This window comes from Cavia porcellus, unplaced genomic scaffold, assembly GCF_034190915.1.
Source record: "Cavia porcellus strain 051 isolate PalLab524CR breed Dunkin Hartley unplaced genomic scaffold, mCavPor4.1 scaffold_24, whole genome shotgun sequence".
In the NCBI taxonomy this organism is placed as follows: Eukaryota; Metazoa; Chordata; class Mammalia; order Rodentia; family Caviidae; genus Cavia; species Cavia porcellus.
The window spans coordinates 54,177,887-54,198,339 of NW_026947507.1; the positions used below are offsets into that span (position 1 = coordinate 54,177,887).

The 20,453-nt window shown below is 48.3% G+C and overlaps 1 protein-coding gene across 1 annotated transcript; it reads right to left on the reverse strand.

Moving 5' to 3' along the window:
- Nucleotides 1-1,829: 1,829 nt before the first annotated feature.
- Smpdl3a (sphingomyelin phosphodiesterase acid like 3A) lies at nucleotides 1,830-17,107 on the reverse strand. Its single transcript, XM_063235079.1, has 8 exons — nucleotides 16,951-17,107; nucleotides 10,436-10,649; nucleotides 9,359-9,503; nucleotides 7,716-7,812; nucleotides 5,923-6,092; nucleotides 4,944-5,124; nucleotides 3,561-3,685; nucleotides 1,830-2,462 (listed from the first exon to the last, which is right to left on the reverse strand). The coding sequence occupies exons 1-8, from the start codon at nucleotides 17,021-17,023 to the stop codon at nucleotides 2,145-2,147; spliced, it is 1,323 nt and encodes a 440-aa protein (XP_063091149.1). The 5' UTR covers nucleotides 17,024-17,107; the 3' UTR covers nucleotides 1,830-2,144.
- Between the last annotated feature and the right edge of the window lie 3,346 nt (nucleotides 17,108-20,453).

Here is a 20,453-nt window from a genome sequence, read left to right on the forward strand (position 1 = left end):
ATTATATGCTATATTTAACATCATCATTAAGCTTATGACACTCATTCATGTTCATGCTCACTTCTGTACAATATCCCACATTCTGAACAAACCATGTTATTTATCCAACTTCTTGTCGGTGTATATTTAAGATATTTACACCTTTTGTTATTACTTTTAAACAGCGCCTCTGTGGATACTTTACACATCGCATCAGTGTTACTCCATATTTTACTGTATGTCTCAAAGGACTGCTCTAGAACTCAACTGCCGTAAACAACAGTTTTATCTTCAGTTCGGAGTTAGAGAATGGGCCTGAGGTGGTCCCTTGATTTGCTCAGTTCTCACAGAACTTCGGGGCGCACCCATGGTTTAGGAATGAGCAGGCCACTGCCCCTCCCCAGGACTGGTCAGATGAGAGGGTCAGCCAGGACAGCCAGTCTCATAGACTCTGCTTAGCGAGGTGTTATGGATTAAGAACTGGTGGTCAACTTAATGCCAGCTGGATTACATCAGCATGGCATTGAGTAAAGATGCTCCACCTGAGGAAAGTTGCCAGGACAAATAGGTGGAGAAGAAGGGAGGCATTGAGGTGTGGTAGCATTGTGGGTTCTCCTACATGTTGCTGTTTGGAGCTGTTGGTTCTCCTGGAGAAGTTTTGGTCCTCACATGGAGCGTTGCTTCCTGGCTCTGGAGGGGAAGACATGTGCTGCTTGGTCTCCAGGATGAACTCGTCATGCTGCTTCCTGGCATGTACCCGACTGTGCTTGTCATCGGAGGAACTCGGGGCCTCCGTGTCACTGAGGATGGCTCTGGTGCCTTTCAGGATAGCCCTGGTCTTTGTTGTGATTGTGACTTCTCGGCTCCTGTGTAGAACCCTCATCCCACCAGCACAGCTCCTTCACCCCGCTAGCATGGACTTTCTGGCTTTCACCACTGACCTTTGGGTCTTCCCAGCACAGATCCGTAAAAGAGACTGGCATGAGTCGTTCTTGTGAGCTCTGGACCTCCAGTTGGACTCGTGAGAGGCATTGTCCTGAGCTCTAGGTTTTTGTCTGGACTCATGTGAGACATTGCTTATGGGATTTAGGCCTTGACTAAATATTCTATGTCTTTGGTGTTGCGGATAGATTTCTTGCGCTTTCCTGTGTTAATTCCCAGTGACCATTATAAAAATATTATAAACTCCATGTCTTGATCCTAATTGTCCTCTGTGTACAACCTTTGACTACAACACGAGGAGATCCAGAAATGTCACAGAGGCCTCCTGCAAGCCCTGGAATACCCCGGCCTTCCATCTCTGACATGAAGCTCAGGCCCTGGAGAGCCTAGCAGGCAGGTGTGAGGACCAGAGGGCACCCGGCCCCAGCACCAGTCCAGAGCGTGGGTCCTGGAGTCGAACCATGTGCAGCCTGCAACATTCTCATCCCTCAGAGCAGCAGAGTGACAAAGGCTGGGCAGGGCTCCCCCAGGATGGTCTGTACGCACAGATGAGGCTGATGCCCCCAGAGTAGACAGCATGCAGAGACAATGCTAACCTCACTCACACCTGAGGTGGCAGCAGACTGAACCTCAACTTACACAGAAGGTGGTCTCTGGGTTTTTTGAGGCAAGGTCTGGCTATGTAGATCAGGCTGGTCCTAAACTCACTATATAGACCAGGATGACCTTGCACTCAAAGCAAACTCCCTGCCTCAGCCTGCAGAGCACTGGGATTACAGGTGTGCATCACTGAGCCTGGCCTACACTGAGGTTTTAACAAGCCTGAGTTAAAAGCCTGAGAATTATCACATCAAAAATACTCTGTCACTTCCCACTCGGGAAAAGAAAAAAAAAAATCTCTGTCACACTTAAAGGGGGAAAGTCTTTTGCTTTATTGTATGAGTAACAATTTCAACAAAAGTATAAATTAGGTACGATGATATAAACTGGAAGGTGGGGTGTTGACATCCAATTATAATTCTATGGATGGCAGCCCAAGTATATGCAGTAGAAGAAAAATTTAGAATGGTATCTGTAGCCACATCCGGGCATGATTAGAAAACAAATCAATGACAGTGATTCTGTGTGCTCCTCAGTAATTTGCAAAGATTTCACCTAACAACTCCCCCAAACTGGCCTGAGAAACAGTCGCATTACATTTGCCACCAACACGAGCCAAGGCACTAGTGGCTGTGCTTTATATAATACCGTTTGAGGCAGTCTGTGTAGGAAGCCTGATCAAGATACATAATTGCACAGATCTGCAAGGCCTTGCATTTCTTATCACAAACCATGCTGCTGTCGTAACTCACAAAGAAATAATTGTAGTATTTTAGGAACTGCTTACTGCCGAGGGCTGCAAACTGCTTAACCAGCCCGTATAAATTCCGAGGCTGCAGATCTCCAACGCCATAGGTCTGCGTCAGGACATACTCCAGCTGCCAGTCAGATTCTCCCTTCAGATTTGCTTCCGTCAGGTTCAGATAGTACTGCAGCATATCCTGCAGGTAAAAACAGTCAGGACTCTGCTTCGTTATCTGGCACAGAAAGCATTGTACAATGTGGAGTGTGCTCATTAATATTTAAATGATATGCTTAATTTAAAACCATTATTAAAATTGGTTATAGAGAAAAAGTTTCAGTAACATCTCTCTCACTTCTTCTACTATCACAAGGACTAACACAACCATCATTTAAATTTGTTTTGGAAAATGCAATTAAATCAATAATTGCTTTAACTGAGGCAAAATGTTTCCAAATTATATCTGGCTGGGTTTTTTTGCCGGGGTGGGGGGGGCTTTTTGAGACAGGCTGTCACAATGCACTTTAGGCTGGCACTGAGATCACTTTGTAAGCTAGGCTGGTCTCAAACTTGCAATGATCCTCCTGCCTCAGCCTCCCAAGTGCTGGGATTACAGGTATGCACCACCACTCCCAGTTCAAATTGTATCTGCACAACAGAGGATTAAAGTTCTTGTAACCCACGTGGTCAGTCTCTTGATGCCACATTATTCTAAAGCACAGATCCCTGAATGAGCTCCAGAAAACTTTTGTCTCAAAGGCAAGGGTCCATTTTTTTCTTTAAATTTTTTTTCAAATATTTATTAAGCACTTAGTATGGGTCAAGCATTTTTCTAAATGCAATACATAGACTCACTGAAGGAATTCTCACAGTGACTCACCAAATTCAGGTCTATTTTGGTTCACATTTCAGGAAAGAATACACTGAGAAATAGCAACATTGGTTACTATAGCTCAAGACCATGCAGCCCCAGAGGAGAGTTAGTCTTTGAAGGAGACCAATTACAATGACTTAGTAAAGGTTTCAGTCCCTATGCAGTTCACCCACAAGATGCCGTGGAGTGAAGGCTTTGTCTAAGTCAATCTGAAGTCCTCAGAGGGTCAGCAAAGCCCCCAAGGCCAGTCTCACCAGCCCAACCGGGGAAAGTACTGACAGACACTCCCGCCAGAAAAGAAGGGCGTCACACGACTTCTGCAGAATGCAGTCCACACAGCTACGCTGAGAAGTTTCCACTAACCTCATAAAAACCACAAAGGCATGCATGCACAAGAAGCCAACCCAAACGGTGCCCACTTACCAATAACGTGTAATTGTGAGGCTCATACTGAAAGAGGCGGACCCCGGGGTTGTTGGTCTGCTTTTCAAACACATTCCTCACAGGTGTAACAGCGGGAGACACAAACAAGGAGCTCAACGGACGGCCTGGAAGACATACATGCAGAAGTGTACTCTTTCAAATTGAGTTTAATTATACTAAAAATATAAACAGCTTCCGGGTTGAAAGGTTAACAGACATAACCAGGTGACACATGACCATTGAAGGGTACTGACTCGAAGCCATTATGGAGACCATGCTGACAATACAGGAGAATTTCTAATATTAGTGCCGAGGAATTACTGTTGGTTTTATTAGGGAAGGAAATGTCATTGTGCTGTGTAAATCATTCACACACTTTCACAATGAGAACACAACTATGCAGAGCTGAGACAGACCTGACGTTTGAGATTCACTTTTATAACTGCTCCAGATGTATGTACGTATGACATAGAAACACGTCACACATCTATGACAGGCAATGTGGCAAAGTCATGGTATTAATACTGAATATGAATAATGAGAACATATGGGTTTATTGTACCATTACCTCTGCTTATATATATATATATTTATATGTATATATATATGTTTAGCTGTACCCATATATATGTGTGTGTATATATACATATATATATTTGAAATTTTTCATAATTAAAAACATTCCAAGTCTATCACAAGTACACACACACAAATAAAAACCTGGTTTGCTCTACATCTACAAGAACACCATCCCAGATAGCACATAATAAGAATTTGGTGACAGTATCACCATATGATATAAAGATCCATTGCAATGTATATTTTTCTATGATAAAGAAATTATCAAATGGTAAAAAGCTGTCATTTTTGTCAAATCATGAGTAAATATTTCAGAAAGTTTGTCCAATTACTGAAGAAAATACACATTTCTCTCTACGTACTATAAAGCCAGAATTGCTCTTTTGCAAACTGTTTCTTGCCAGAACTTCTAGTCGCTTTTCTGTGGCTGCCTAGCGGTGGCAATGGAGAATGGGCAGGGGTTAATGTTTCTAAAGGCCTGGGCAGGGCATGCTCTGTCAAACTAGGAGAGCTCCAGCACCTCGAACCCACAGCAGCAGGACTGTTGGAGTCTACAGAACAGCCGCAGCAAGCCCGGGTTCCAGTCTTTGGTGTGGACAAAAGGCAGGGCTGGCCAGTGCAGCCAGGGGCTCCTGCGGAAGGGGCAGGTTCCAGGCCACATCTCGGGATAAGGACATCGTCATTCAGCAGTGTAGGGCGATTCCGGAGAGGCGAGGCTGACAAGTCTGGAAAGCTTTTTGTCTCCTGCACCTATAAACCCCCTGGACAGTCAGGGCACTCCCCAGCCCCTGGACCCCATCCTACCATCTCCGTCGGCAAGAACCATGATGCTGTCCCTGTGTGTGTGACCGTAGAACTGTCCCTCAATGATGGCGCTGTACCTCCTGAAGAGCTCCACCAGCTTCTCGTTATAATACTGTCTCATCGCCGTGATGCCGCTGGAGTAAGGCAGGTACCCCACGGGCACGTGCGCGATGATGTACACCTGGGACAGGGCACGGGGCTCTGTGAGGACCCTGGCACACAGCTGCCATGGCTAAATGACTTGCTGACACCAGAGACTGAAACTGTGGGAACACGCTGTCGTTTTGTTCCGTTGTTCTTCCTGATTAGCAGCGTGCTCCCCATAGAATGTCTACACCCTCTTGAGAAGTGGGTACAGGGAACACAGCTCAGTGCTTTTTATTCCCCTTCCCCCTCGCCCCCATCTCTAGATCCCTCCCATTTGCACAGAAAGCTGTCTCCCTTTCCTGCTGTTCTTCTTCGTGCTGTGTTTTAAAATAGTACTTTGGCTTTCTCAGAGGAGAGAAGCCATCCAACATTCCAGCTTTGCATCAGGTTTATTTTACTTAACAGTGTGGTCTCACACTGCACCCACTGCAATTGCATTAACTAAAATTTAATAGGCAAATACACCACCTCCGCTATTTGTGATGAGAGGAGAGATGAAACTAAGAAACTGAAGTCACTAGAGTGGTACTAGTTTCATTTATACTACTCTTTCATTGATATAAGGTAACAGATCTTGGTCACAACTTTTTTAGATCTTCAAATTTTATTATTTTTCTTTGGGAGGGGCCTTTTTGAGACAGGGTCTCCCTATGCAGTTCAGGCTGGTTCTAAGCTCACTATGTAGCCCAGGCTGGTCTCAAACTTGCAACAACCCTCCTGCCTCCGCCTCCCAATTGCCTGGATTACAGGGATGCACCACCACACTTGGGAAGTTGGTTTTTCTTTTCTTAGTACTGATTCTACCCCATTGGCATTTGTCTAAGGGACCTACCTTCTCTTTATTTTGCTGAGAGCTGTTCAGGGTACTCTCCAGCCATTCAAACTGACTGGCCGGGTCAGTCTGGTTCAGGGTCACGATGTTGGGGCCGTAGTACAAGTTTGTGTTTAGACTGATGATCCTCAGGTTTGGGTTATGTGGGACTTTCTGGGAGTAAAATCCTCCTGTGAAGAGAATTTTAAAACACATTTAAAAACCTACACATACATGTATGCAGACATTGTTAAAGCAAATCCTTAAGGTTTAAAAACATTCACTAACACGTGCCGGCTCTGGAGGTGGGCCCTGAGAGATGACAGCTGTACCCATAGTCAGATGGAAAGCAAATAAAATACTCAGGCAGTAAGCGATGAGACTAAGACAGAAAACAAGGATGCACACAGCAAGCTGAACTTCTGTGACTGGAGAGTTGATAAGCAGAGCCTGGAGCACAGGCACACACACCGATCCCATCAGAGACACTGAGGAAAGGACATCAGAGCACCTGAGCTGTTGCAGCCCGCTCAGGAAAGAGTCTACAAACCCGACCCGGCTAACACCCCTGGCCTGAGGTGACGCACACCCAAGGGTCCACTGCCTTAGGAATCTTGCAGCCGGCCCCTGACACCTGGCCTTAGACATCGATTACAACAGGCCACTAACTTGTTTGACTTCTTTCTTCTTTGCCACCATCGCTGCCCCTGCTGAGCGCCTGCTGTGCTGTACGCAGGGCTACGTCCGCAAAGCTGGCCCTTCTGTCCCAGTGGTAGGTGACAAATGCCAGAGCAGGAGAAGACAGCAAGGTCGGGGCCTGTACTCTGCGCTCAAAACTGCCTTTGCTTTTAAGAGCTTAATGGAAAACCCTCCAAGTCTCCAGGGTTAACGGGAAAATGGCGGACTTCATGGGCAAGGCCTTGGGGAACTCCTAGGGCTGCTTTGCAGGCCCAGCTCCCCTCTCAGTGCTTCCTGTCGGTCGCTCTCTGCACTGAGTGGAGCCTCTCTAAAATTCACGGTGATGCCTCCGGAATCTAGACTGCACTTTGTGGTTCTTCCTTCCATGTACAGAAGTTCTCCATGTACATTTCTGCCCAGGCTGGGCAGGACCAGATAAGGTTCCCTAGATTAATCAGAACCATGGCCTACTTCTAAGACAGCAGATCTCAAATTCACATACACTCTCATCTGCTCAGTGTTAGCAAAACCCATGACATAACAGTGGCAAAAGCCAAAGGTGAGGGAAAAGAGTGAAAGAAGAGTTTTGAGTGGAGAGAATCTAGGCATTAACTTAAATGTCTCAAAGCTTCAAAAGCACCAAAGTCTTACTGACCAGCTGCCTTCCCCAGGTAAGCTGATACTAGCTAAGACTACACATCAATGGGCCCAGAGGCACAGGAGAAGGGGCTTTAGACAGCACCCAGAAAAGGCAGCAACTCTGTATGCTTTTCATGCATCGCCAGGTCAGTGTTAAAAGCTTAACTGTTCTTACTTACAAACTTGTGCAGGCTTGGTTCAAAGTTAATGTACATTCAATCTGTTTTCCAGCTAAAAACATACACTTTCATTCACATTTGAATCTGTTGTCAGTTTTAGCTTGGTGAGGAATGTCCTGATAGGGAGAGAAAAGGAAGGGAAAGGGCTCCCTAAAGACGACCAGGTTCATGACACAGACCGCAAGATGATGTCACTACTCACTGACCTCCAGGAAAACAGGTGCAGAGGCGCTTGACAAACACCAGGCCCAGAAAATGCTGAAGAGCTAAACTCACACAGTAAAGTAGGAAAGGAGGCTGAGGAGGTCTCTCGCATACCTTTCCTCAGAGTACTCAGGGCGTCTTCATCCAGCCATGCTTTCCAGAGGTTGGCCACTGCGTCATACACTTGACTGGTGGCTACAGGCAACTGATCCTGACCACAAACAAGAGAACCCACCATTGAAACTTTAAAGACTAGTGCATTGGTTAACTTAAATATTCCTTTATGCATTACACTTAGCATCTGTAGGCACAAGCATCACTGCTTAGTCTGCAAGGAATTTTTAACTCAGTAGGAGAAGTGGGGACAGAACATAATCAAATGTAACAGACACTGTTCCAGGGCTACCACAGAGGTTCTAGGGCATGGAAGCAGGAACAGTCAAGTCAGGGGGAGAGTGAAGAGAGCATTGAAACCAGACCTTTGGCAAGGATTTCATCAGGCTGATGAGAAAGGCCATCAAAGCAGAGGAAACGGCCCAGCACCAACACAGGCCGGAAGGTGTATGCCACCTGCAAAGAAAAGGCCCAGTGTCTGTAAGGACAGACGTGGGATCTCACACATGCCGAGGGCAAGCGAAACGGTGTGGCTGTGACTGAATGCAATCTGGAATGAAGGCTCTGCCCCTGCGTGTCTGTGAGCACTGCACAAGGAACTCAGCATTTCCGGGTCTTGGTTTTCCTATGTCCAAGTGGAGGGCTGGCCCAGACCGGGGCAGCAGGCTTGTCCCCAGAGAGAAGGCTGGTCTATCCGTCAGGCTCTCGGCCACATGGTCTTTGGGACAACCCTGCTAATACAGCACACATGCAGCCACGGGATGGAAACACGCTGTCTTCCAAGGAACCTTTCTTACAATCACAGGCCATAGGCCAGATTTGAATCAAAAGTCAGGCTGCCAAGCCGTGGACTAAAGAGCACCCTCTGGGATCTCTTGAATCTGCACAAATCTAAGATTCTACACTACGGAAGCAGGACCCCTGTCACTACTGGAGTCCAGCTTTATGTACCAGTGGCTTAACGAAGGGCCACACTGCCTGGCGGGAGCCGGGACCTTGTCAGGCATTAAATATTCTCAGCAGTTTCTGCCTGGAATAACGTCTTATCAGATCAACTGTGTGTGAACATTCACCTTCCTCTTTGATTCCTATTGTAATCTGTCAGTTTTTGTTGTTAATTGAATTTAACTTTCACAGAGTATGCAGTTCTTTGTGTGCCTCAGACACTCTGGAAAATGTAGACACGTCAGCACTGATAGTCCTTGCTGACACTTGTCACAGAAATGCACTGGGGATTTAGCTAAGTGGCATAAGTACCTGCTTGGCAAGTGCAAACTCCTGAGTTCGATCCCCAGTACCACACACACACACACACACACACACACACACACACACACAGAAATGCAGTCAGCAAGAAGATCCTGAAGAGAAAGGAGAACTCGGAGATTGCAAAGGGAAACAGGAATTAACTCTGGCAAAGGAATGATCTGCTTCCAAAAACTCACTGACGTGATTTTTTATTGATTACTTAAAGTACGTTTCTAAAGTCCCCAGGGCATTTGTCTTTCTGTCCTCAATGGTCATCTTTAAGAATATATTCTACCTTCACAAGACTGGATGGTGCCCCCCACTTAGCTGCTGTCATGTGACACCCCTAAGGAGAACAGTTCTCTCAGGATTCCAGAAGGTGACGTCTAGCCTACCTGTGGCCAGTAGTCATGATTGCCCAGCGTAGGGAACACCTGGAGATCGGGAAAGACACTCTGGATGGTTGTTGTCATGTTAGTGATCACCTTTATAACAGTGTCTGTGGAGAGTTCAGGAACAGGAACGTGAGGTGGGCTGTCGCTGGAAAGAAGACAGAACTGTTAGGAACAAAATCCATCTTTATAAAGCACCCTGGCCTTAGACCCTGCTTCACCTACCACTGCACACCTGCGCTGCTAAACAGCAAACACAGCTAGCGTAGATGAACAGCAGGGTACAGGGCTCATGCCGCCTGTCTGTCTCAGTTTCAGTCAGGAAACTGAGGCAGGAGAATCACTTGAGCCCAGCTTAGGCAATGCAGTGAGACCTCGTCTCAACAACAACAACAACAATACATACATCTATATAGATACATACATGTATACATATATATATAATTCAAAAAATACACTGGGAATCCCAGTCAATCTCATTGTCTGACTAAAGATTTCTGTGTAACAAACAGGTTCTGCATTAGTAAAGCTCAGGTCCCAGCTTAGCCAGCTGTTCCTTAGCTGTGTGTACTTGGACCATTTAGATGCTCAGGGCCTCCTATAAAATGAGAGCACTAACAACAGTAATACTTGTTGCAGGGCATAAACTGACTAAAAGAACACACAGCACGAAGCGAACCCTCTACAAGAATGGACCATGGTACTGAAAATATAAGCTTCTCCCTGCTCTTAGGATGGGTGGAACTGGCTAATGAGTGCACAAGAAAGTGACAGTGTACATCACAGGCCAACCCCATTGTCACCTTTTGTCCCTGATCCTTTAATCAAGATCAACTATCACATTAATCAATACATCAAGACATTGATGCAAGGGTGCTGTTAATGGAATCATGCCGCAATTAACACGACAAGTTTCTAAAGTCTGCATTACAAAAAAATAAAGCCAGGACCTTGAAAGCTGACCTAATAGTTTTTAACCAAGTAATTCTTAAAACACAAACCACTCTTCTCACAGAGGTCAGCCTCAGGCGTGGTGGGTAAGTGCTAAAAAAAAATCACACTATCTGCAGAATGACGTACCCCGTCCATATCATGAAAGACGCTTCTTGCCCCGAATTCTTAATAAAGTCGAATGCTGACAGAATGAGTCGATAAGGAGCATCGCATAGGACGTCCCCGAAAGGGCCCGGGTTGGAGGCATTGGCACCTTTGGACGAGGAGCACACCTTGGTGTGGTCATCGGTGACATGGTAGGTAGGGTCTAAATGCAAGTCGGTCACGTGCCAAAACTGTCCTGTGGGAGAATAGCAGGTAAAAACATGTGACACCTAGACACAGCAGAGGACGCTGGGCCACAAAGAAGCGCGCGCTTAAGTCCTGTAGGACACGGGCGCCCCCTGAGGCCGTAACATCAAGCGAAATAAATCAGACAAACAAGCTTGGATACCCCAGGGTGTCTTGTATGAGAAACCTAACGTACAAATAAAAAAGAGCAAAATAAAAGATGGGTAATGGGAATTTCCATTTCCTTTGCAAATGGAAAAAACGTACCAAAAGATGCAGAGGAGGAAGGAGGAAAGAGGTGGAGATGAGGAAAGAGGGAGGACGAGTGTGGTGTGCACGCAACTCCCACTGCGAATGCAAGCACTGCGGGCTACAAACACACACTGCCGAGAAGTTTGAAAATGACAAAGCTGTCCTGATTGTAAAAAAAGTCAATCATCTACTTCTGTTTTGGAATTCCCCTATAGATATTTATAGTAGGACCAGAACCAATCTTCTTCCCTGCAGTGGAGGAAATCCTGAGTAATTTACATGTGTCTGTACCCTGGAGCTAAACTCAACCCTCCCTTGTGAAAGATGAAAATTCAAGGAACAGCAGAAAGAATAGAGGAGTGAGTTACAGTGAGTTCAGTATCACCATAACCACTGACCACAGATGACAAAACAGAGGCCAGTTTGCATACTGAAACACACCACAGCCTTCTGAAAGGTCATAATGCCATATTATGTCATAATAGTGTATCTCCATGCAGAATTGAAAAGTTGGGAAACTACGGACATTCCTCTTACAGGGAAAAATGGTATGAAAATACAGCGTTGTTTGTCAAAATCACACAGACTGCAAAACCAGCAAATGAGAATCTCATTTAATTTTTTATAGAACCTCACCTCTCAGAAAGAACATAAATCTTTAAAAGCTAGAGTCCAAAAATAAGAATTCCCCAAGGTTCTCAAAAGCTATTTATTAGATATGTACCTTCCAACATACACTCAAACAAAGCATTAATCACATTACAGGAAGCAGTTGTTAAAGATGCTTCCAATGGCTTTCAAGGAGAAGCCAAACCCATTTAATAGCATCCTTGCTTATTAATCATCTTAAGAAAGGTTTCTTCATTGAGGTAAATACTAAAACAAACAGTTGTGGTCACACCTGTCTTTATTAAGTATGTATTAGATGCTGGGCACTGTGATGAGCAGTGTAAATACAGTCCCTCATTTCATCCTAGAAGTACTCCGTCAAATTGGAGGCATGGTTCTGACTGTAAGTTGACAGATTAAAGCTGGACCAAGTTGGAAATCTGCTCAAGTGTGCAGAATGAGCCTCCCCTGGGGAAGGGCCTGAGTTTGCTTATCTATAATCTACATAACAGTTCAGTGATCCTGATGCCTCTTCAGAAATAATTTCTAAACATGTTTTAACATTGAGAAATCTTCATTCTTTCTTATAAGTTTACATGATTGGGGCACAGATTTAGTCACTATTATTTATCCACCCCTTTTCAGAAGTATGAGAGGCTCCAGGACCACGGAACTAATTTCCAGAGTGCAAAAGAGAACACATTTCCTTTATTTTCAATTAATCACTACGCTTATTTCAGCAGCGTATTCTGTACTTTTTTAGGTGACTTTCAAGACAAACTGTTAAAACACACACGGGTTTAATTCACTATGAAACTTTAGCAGCATGTACTACACCAGAAGGAACAAGCACAGTACGGATGTCTCTCCATGCAAAGATGATAAAACTTAGTGAGTCCTACAGCCAGAAAAGTAAAGTGAAAAGAATCTATTCGTTAAGATGGAAAAATGAGTTATCTTTTTGGCTGTTCTTTGCAATGCTGTTATGATTTTAAAACACAAATTCACATCCAGGAAGTGGTTGCCAAAAGGTGGAGATGGGCGGAGATTTTAAAAAGTCGTTAAGAGTCAGTTAGTCACCACTGAATTCATTGCAAAGAGCAACTTACTACATTCCACGGTTCAGAAAATATCCTTTTACTTCCAGCTTAGTATCCAGGACACAGAGATGATGAACAGCTCAGAATCGCCCCAGAAGCCACCCTTCCTGGGTTGTAAGCATACTGTACAGGGCACATCACTCTCCAGTACACATGTGATTGTACTTCTGGAGGAAGCAGCACCTAAAACATCTATGGTGAGTGGAAGTGGAGACCAGCTGGCTCCCCGTGGGCACTCCACCACCTTCTAAGCTAGCTGTGAGGTGCTGGACTCCCTCCTCTACAACACAGGGACAACAGTATTGCCTAGTCCAGGGATAAATGATGGCCGTAAAAGTAAAGAAAGCCCCAGAAGGGTAAGGTAAGCAGCTCCACTTTAGTGTCAGTGTTACTGCCTTGTGCTATGGCTTATCACTAGACGTCCCTCCAAAGCCTCATATGCTGGTAGACAGTGCTTTGGGGAGGTGACCGGGTTGTGGCGGAGGACACTGCACCACCAAACAAGAGCACAGCATGGAAGTCCAGCGATGGGTTTACAGCTAGCTAACTGTGCTGTTGGGAGGTGAAGCTTGGAGGGAGGAAGTGGTCACTGAGGGTGTGGCCTGGAAAGGCCGCCCCCTCCTCCTCCCTTGGTTTCTCTTGCTTCCTGCTGCTACACTATTAGAGACAGCTAAGTTAGGTAGAGGGGCCGGGAATTTAGCTGGATGGCATAAGCCGGTACCAAAAAAAAAAAAAAAGGTATAGGCAGTCAGATAGGGCTGAACACTCCAGGGAGTTAGTGCAGAAGATGAGACTACATTCGAACTGTGGCTGAAGGGGGATCAAATATGGAATGACATACCACCCTCAGGGATAAGCAATATACTATAATTGGTATCACCTGGTCCAATAAAGTCTAGGCAGGCATTAGGCACCCAAGTGGGTGACCAGGACTTCCTGACTCTTCTCTTCCAAAAAAAGGTCCTTGTCCTCTCCATGTATGCCTGCTACATGAGTTGCTTCCTCTAGCAGCTAGAGGGACATTACCTAAGCAACTATACACTACTTGTAATCTTATTGGTCTATTGGTTTTGCCCCACGTTATAACCACCGCATGATTTTGGACCCACCTCATGAGTTTGCTCTATAAAACTTCCTTTGAGAAGTGGGCTTGTCAGCAACTCAATCGGGATCCCTCCTCTCTCTCTCAGGAGCTATTTCTACTCCCCAATAAATATCTCCTATTCTTAACCTCCATCATTCTTCAATTTTGGAGAACATGAATTTGCTGTGTATGGCATCTAGCAGTTGGGAGTTAGAATATTTCTCCTATAGCATTTGGAGGTTCTATAACACCACCATGAGCTGCTTCTCCTCTGCCATGCTGCCCTACCTTGGAGCCAGATGGCCACTCTACAAACTGTGAGCCAAAATAGACCCCTCCACCTGAGGGTGTACCGTGCTGTGTCTTATAACGAGAAAGTAACGAAGACATCCTGTAACTCAAACCTTGAATTTGCAATGGAACGTCCCCATTTCCCAATGACAGTTCACACATTTTCAGCACACGGAGATAAGTCCAAGTCCCGGACATCAGACCCAGCAGAGCTGGACCTGAGGTCAGGCATCTCACCCCACGGGCCAGGCTACCCTAAGCCAGGCACGCACAGCTGGCCTGAGTGCCTCTCAGCTGAATATCCTGCCTCACCCATACCCCAAAGAAACAAGGTGATCACGTCACCAGGAGGACGCTGTGAACACGAAGGATGTGTGATGATGAACCAGTTAGATTTGTGTAACTCGGGACCTGAGTTGAATCCAGATCATTCCCTCTGCTGACCTCTATCTACATCCAGCATCTGGAACATGTCTGTCTACCAGCACCAGCCTTCTACAAACACTAATCTACACCTGGTGTCGTTCAGGCCTTGCTGGATTCCAGGGTCTCCTCCAGGTTGGGGCCGAGTCACTAAAGAAAGGTGGCCGGAACCAGTCCCTCTCGATGTGTGCTGGACCAAGAAGGGCGATGACTTACACCCAGGATGTCCTAAAATAGAAGCCAACAGCAGAGCTCTGGCAGGCTGGAACCTGAGCTCCCCAGACAACGCATCTGTGTGGGGCCCAGTGTCACTCGTAAGACACGGTATATAAAATGCTGTGTACACACGTGTGTGTGTGTGTGTGTGTGTGTAATGTGCGTGCATGCGTACCTACATGTGGGTGTTTCCAAGGCCACAGACCTCGATGGTAGCACAGCCCACAGCACACACACACCCAGGTTCCCTGGATCAAAGTTCTTTACACCACAAAGTATTTTAGCATTCTACAGAAAACCCCAAAGAGGATTCTCAGAAATGGGGGAGGGGGCGCTGCGTGTGTGAGCACAGCATATCTAGATAAATGCTCAAAATGATACAAGACCATGAAGTCGAAGGAAGCACTGCACCTGACCCTAAAGAACCTGCTTACCCACAGCTCAGAAGTCGGGGCCCTGCAAGCTACTCTAGGCAGGTGCCGCTCCGCTCACACCATCAGTGTCCATACACTGAATAAACCAGCAAAACGCAGTTCGCTCAGGTGAGGCCGCCCAGGCGCTGACCTCTGCCACCTGCACTTCACCCAAGCACAACACAAGTGGCCCGAGGCCAGGCCTGGAGGAAGCTGTTAATGAAGTCCTGACAGCTAAGTTAGGTGAAAAGATGACAGGCAGTCAGACAGGACCGGACCTGGAGGGATCGGGCCTGGAGGGGTCTGGCAAAACGAATCACAACTGCTGCAGCTGAAGGGCATTCATCCAGGCCTTGCAGTAACTGAGATAAAAGACAATGACCAGGACTGCCTGCCTTCTCACTGAGGGACAGACAATATGCTATAATTGGTGTCACCTGGTCCAATAAGACCTAGACAGACATCAGTCAGCCAGGTGGGAGACCAGGACCTCCTGACTCAACTCTTCCATAAAAGGCCCTTGTTCTTCACACTGGATTGACACTCCCTAAGCAGCTATGCTTGTAATCTTACTGATCCTAGTTCTGAGCCAGATGGTACCCACCTCGTCATTCTGCCCTACAAAACTTCCTCCGCAAAGCTGTGTTCAAGGCGAGCCACTGGGCCCCTCCTACCTCCCGGGAGCCGGATCTCTCGGTAACTGTTTCCTACTTGGTCTCTGGTCTTTCAAATTTGTTCTTTGACTCTGGGGAACACGCACGCTCGGCCTGTGTGAGGTATAACGGGTGGGGGGTTGAAATCCTTCCCTGTGTCATCTGGCGGTCCTGTGCCACCCAGAGGCCCGAGGTGGGAACAGGAAGTCATGCAAAACAAAACAGGTAGCCTGAAACCAAGAGTCAGAACCGGCTTTGAACTTTGGTCACGTCTTCCTTCCTCTGCAGGCGGAAAGGATTTATTTGGCAGGCTCCCCGCACCCCTCCCCGACACTGGAGTTGGTGCGGACTCCCACGTCCTCAAGGGCAATTAGGACACTGAAACCCAAGGCACGGTGCCACTGGCCTGGTTAGGGCAACCTGAGCCTCAGAACCTGCCCCAGTCACGTGACCCAAGGGCACAGCGGTCAGGGAAGCACAAGCTAGCAGCACGGTGCACCGTACCGCTGACCTCCACAGATGGGAAACCAGGTGCATAGCTCTGGCTTTCAGCTACCCAGCAGCTGTGTCCCGCGTGCTAGGGTCCTCAGGGGACCTTCATTCCCTGAGGTCCTGCGATCCAGGACGGACACAGCGAGCGAGAGGGTGAGAAGTCTGCAGGAAAACGGACGCAACTTGCAAAGGATTCGGACACAGGAGCTCTGTGTACTCTGAGCACCGCTCCTGTTGCAGGAGAACCCCAGGGCAGAAACAGAGTCCAGAACGAGATAACAGGAAACGGGGCGACAGAGCTCCTGCAGATGGGAAGGGGCCCACGGCACCAGGGAGAGGGAAACGCCGCGAACGCGGACGCGCACTCGTGACAGCGCCAGGGTCACGGACGTCGCGCGCGTTCCCACTGCAAGGGGTGCAAAAAGTACGCGCAAGAAAAAGCAGCGGGCTCCCTGCCCAGCGCGGCTGTGAGCTCCGCCAGCCCCCGCTCCGGTGCCGGTGCCGGCGACGGCGCCGTTCAGTTCCGGTTCCGGTTCTGTCCGCGGGACCGAAAGGGGACCCTATGCGCCAGGGCGAAGGGGCCGCGGCGTCCTGTCGGCCCCGCCGTCCGCGCAGCACCGCACTGCGAGGGACCCCAGCGCCGCCGGCTCGCTCTGCGCGTACCGGGGCAACAGGGACCCGGCCGGACCGCGCTGGAAACCAGGGTCCCGGAGCCCCAGGGCGCCGCCCTCCCCCCGCCGGCTCCCCGCCCCGCTCCCCCGGCCAGCTCCCCGCTCACCCGCCGGCGCCCCGCGCAGCGCCGAGCCGAGCCCCAACAGCAGACAGCCGAGCAGCGCGCGCGCTCGCGCCATGGAGCCGTCGCCGAGGCCGCGGGGTGGACGCGCCGGTCACGTGCGCGCGGGGAGCCCGATCCGCCCTTTATAAACAGCTGCGGCGGGGCCAGGCCGGCTCAGGCGGGAGCGGCGTGGGCTGTGGGCTGTGGGCAGGGCAGGGCAGGGCTGGGCTGAGCTGTTCGCGTCCGCAGACACCCCCATCCATCCGCCCCCGAGCTCGCTGAGAAGTGTGGGCCCCTGGGCCGCGCCCCAAGATCCCTGGGGGGCCGTCGAGGCGGGTGGCGCCTGAGGATGTGGACGTGGACGGGGACCGGGCCGGGTGGGGTGGAGTAGAGTGGGGCTCTACCCGCATGGTGAGCTAGACTCAGGTTCCCGAGCCGGCGCGCATCCCGCGTCCTTCCTGCTGTGCAGGGGATGCTGAGCTCCTGAGGTGCACCGTCTGCTTCCGTTTGGAAGCTTGGGGTGCCTTTGAAGACCAAACACCTTCCAGGCTGACGCATTGCCTGCAGACAAGGCTGCCAACCCAGGAGGCCCTCGGTTCCTGTCCGCAGCAGAGGGAGCTTCCCAAGCAGTTTGCAGACGGCCAGGGCTCCTTCCCTCGCCTCCCTGGAGCCAGCAGTGCAAACCCGAAGACCTCCGGAGAAAGTGCGTTCAAGGGTGGATGCGGTCCTGCAGCCCCCATGCCCTAGGTAGAGTAGTGTGAGTGTACAGAGTGGAACGCAGCGGGTCACCAACTGGCTGCCTTTTGTGCTTTCTACGGAGGCATCTGACCTGACTTTCACTTAATGAGTGAGAGCAGCAACGACGTCCCAAAGTCCACCACCACCCTGGAGACTTAAGGGATTCCCTGGGTTGGTGTCACTGACAGCCCGCTCCAACGTGTTGATTTCCGGCTTTCTTTCCCTCTGGCTACACAGCTATAAGTTGAATCTGTATTCCTGGGTCATGATCACTCGTGTTCAGCACAGAGCAAACTACTTTCTTCTTTCCTGTAGAGCAGTTGGTATCTTAGGTCAGCGCCATAAGAAGTGATGTGCATATTCTGAACCTAAAAGACAGGCTATTAAAATGAATGAGAAGGGCTGGAGATTTAGCTCAGCAGCACACACACCTGCTGGGCAAGCACGAGGTCTTGAGTTCGATCCCTGGTACCAAAACACAAAATAAAAATAAATACAATGCAGGTAGAAGCACCAGCCTCTCTCCACTGCTGTTTCTTTAGTTCTCCTTTATCCTGGCTTAGAACTTCAGTATCCCCAGCATCTCAGGTACAGCTCCATCCTGTGTTTGGGGGTCTCTGTCCCGATGAGTGTGTCTGGGGCAGGGAAAACAAGGGGAAGGCAGCAGCCGCCCGTGGATGTACTCAGTAGCTGGTGACTGCATTTTGCAAAACAGCTTTTAGCCCAGTTTGTTTCTTCCGGGCCTCAGAATTTGCAGAAACGCCCCTGCCTGAAGTGTTGTTCCTACCCCTCTCTGCCTTGGCTACCTTTCCTTCCCACTCAGAGACTGTGTTGTGGGAGGTGACACAGAAATGAGAGACATAAGGAAGACCCCTGTGAGACACAGAATATGAGAGAAATAATTGGCAGCTTGCCCTGTAAAAACGTAGGAAGCAGAAACATCTGAGTCATCTCTGGAAGCGTGCATGCAGACGTGGCCCCACCCTTAATCTTCAGGTGCTCAGTGACATTGCTTCTGTTTAACTCATCCCAATACCTGTTTTGTTGGGTCTCTGTGGGCAGTTATTACCACCAGGGAGTGACTGGCCTCGTTCTAGAGCTGGGAACCAATCCCGAGTTGGTACCCCTTTAGTGGTAGGCCAGGCTCCCTGGTCCTAGAGCTGGGCTAAGGGTGGCAGGTAGAGGGTGGTTTGCACTTCTAAAGGCAGGCCAGTGGGGACCACTGGCCTCAGCTTGTTACAGGCAGCTGAGTTAGTTAGAAATACAGGCAAGCAGACGGGGCAGGTTTCTTGAAAGAGCTAGTACAGAAGCCCACATACCTTACAACCTTGGAAGAGACTGATGCCTCCCACTGTGGGCCAGCCTTCAAGACAAAAGTAAAACAAGTGTACTCACAAACTTTCTAAGGATGAGTATCAGAGATTGATATTCTAATAGGTCTCTATTACCTCCAAAGAAGCCAGGAGCTGCTAGCCCAACCCCTACAGGCAAAGGCCCTGTTCTGTATTCATGCCCGCTTACAACATGACTCACTTTCCTATTTGTCCCTGATTTAATCAATCTTACCCGAGCAATTATATTCGTGATCTTATTGGTTGACCATAGTTCTGCCCCACCTCCTATCTACCTTGCTAGTTCCCATGTTCTCTCCACCTTAGACCTGCCTCACCTTGGGGTTTTGCTCTATAAAAGTCTCTAGAAAAGGCAGGGTCCTTGGCAACCCACTTGGGATCCTACTATGTCTCTCCAAAGCTTTCTTTCTCTTAACAAATGTATTCTGCTCTTAACCTCTGTTGTTCCTAACATTCGTTCTTCAACTTCAGAGAATACAAACTCATACCGGACACATAGAAGGTTGGGAGTTTCACCCCCCAGGTGCTCATTAGCTTGTTCCACAATATGGTACAGGGGAGTACGTATTCAGCACCCCTAATCCATGTCCAGAATGCAGAATGCACTCTGAGCACCGATGTGACACTGCAGGGGAAATGCCACCCCTGACCTCCTGTGACAGAGCCCAGCCAAAGACAGGCCTTTAAAAACACTGTCAAATTGCCTTCAGGTGGCACAGAACAAGTGTCAGTGTGTGACAAGGTGTGCTGGCACTTGCTGTAACCTCAGCACCCTGGGAGCCTGGAGCAGAAAAATCCCAAGTTCCAGGCCAACCTGGAAAACTTGGTGACTCACTGAGACTCTGTTTCAAAATAAAAAATACAAAAGAACTGGGGACATAGCTGAGTGCTAAGGTCCTGGGTTCAATCCCCAGTACAGGTCCTAAAGAATGTATATGAAATATAAGTGAGGTTCATAGTCAGACTTAGGTCCCAGCCCTAGACTACTTCTTTGTTTATGTGTGAATGTTCTGAAACCCAAAAATCTGGAAACTCCAAAGCATTTCTGCTTCAGGCATTTTGGATTAAGGATATTTACCTTGTCCTGCAATGATCAGGTAAGAGCATCATTGTAGTGAGCTATGCAAGTTAAGGGGACTTCCCCTCTACTTTATATCTGTAAGTTACTTGGATCTTGAATTAACTTACAAACGTTGACTGAAATCACTGGGTTAACTGAAAATGAATATTGCAATATTTGCCAGGAAAAATGTTACCATGCCCCTCCCTCCAGAGGCTAACAAAGAATTTTCTCCTAGCCAGGTGTGGTGGCTCACGCCTATAATCCCAGCAGTCCGGAGGCTGAGGCAGGAGGATCGTTGTGAGTTTGAGATAAGCCGAGGCTACAAAGTGAGCTCAAGTCCTGCCCGAACTGCA

What these genes read in the sequence shown, in the direction of transcription:
- Smpdl3a (XM_063235079.1), bottom strand. Translation starts at nt 17,023, where the DNA reads ATGGCGCGAGCGCGCGCGCTGCTCGGCTGTCTGCTGTTGGGGCTCGGC. An exon ending in CCTGAGTACTCTGAGGAAAG is followed by an intron (nt 6,093 to 7,715) that starts GTATGCGAGAGA and finishes TTCTCTTCACAG; the next exon opens with GAGGATTTTACTCCCAGAAA. An exon ending in CTCAGCAAAATAAAGAGAAG is followed by an intron (nt 5,125 to 5,922) that starts GTAGGTCCCTTA and finishes GCCCTGTCCCAG; the next exon opens with GTGTACATCATCGCGCACGT.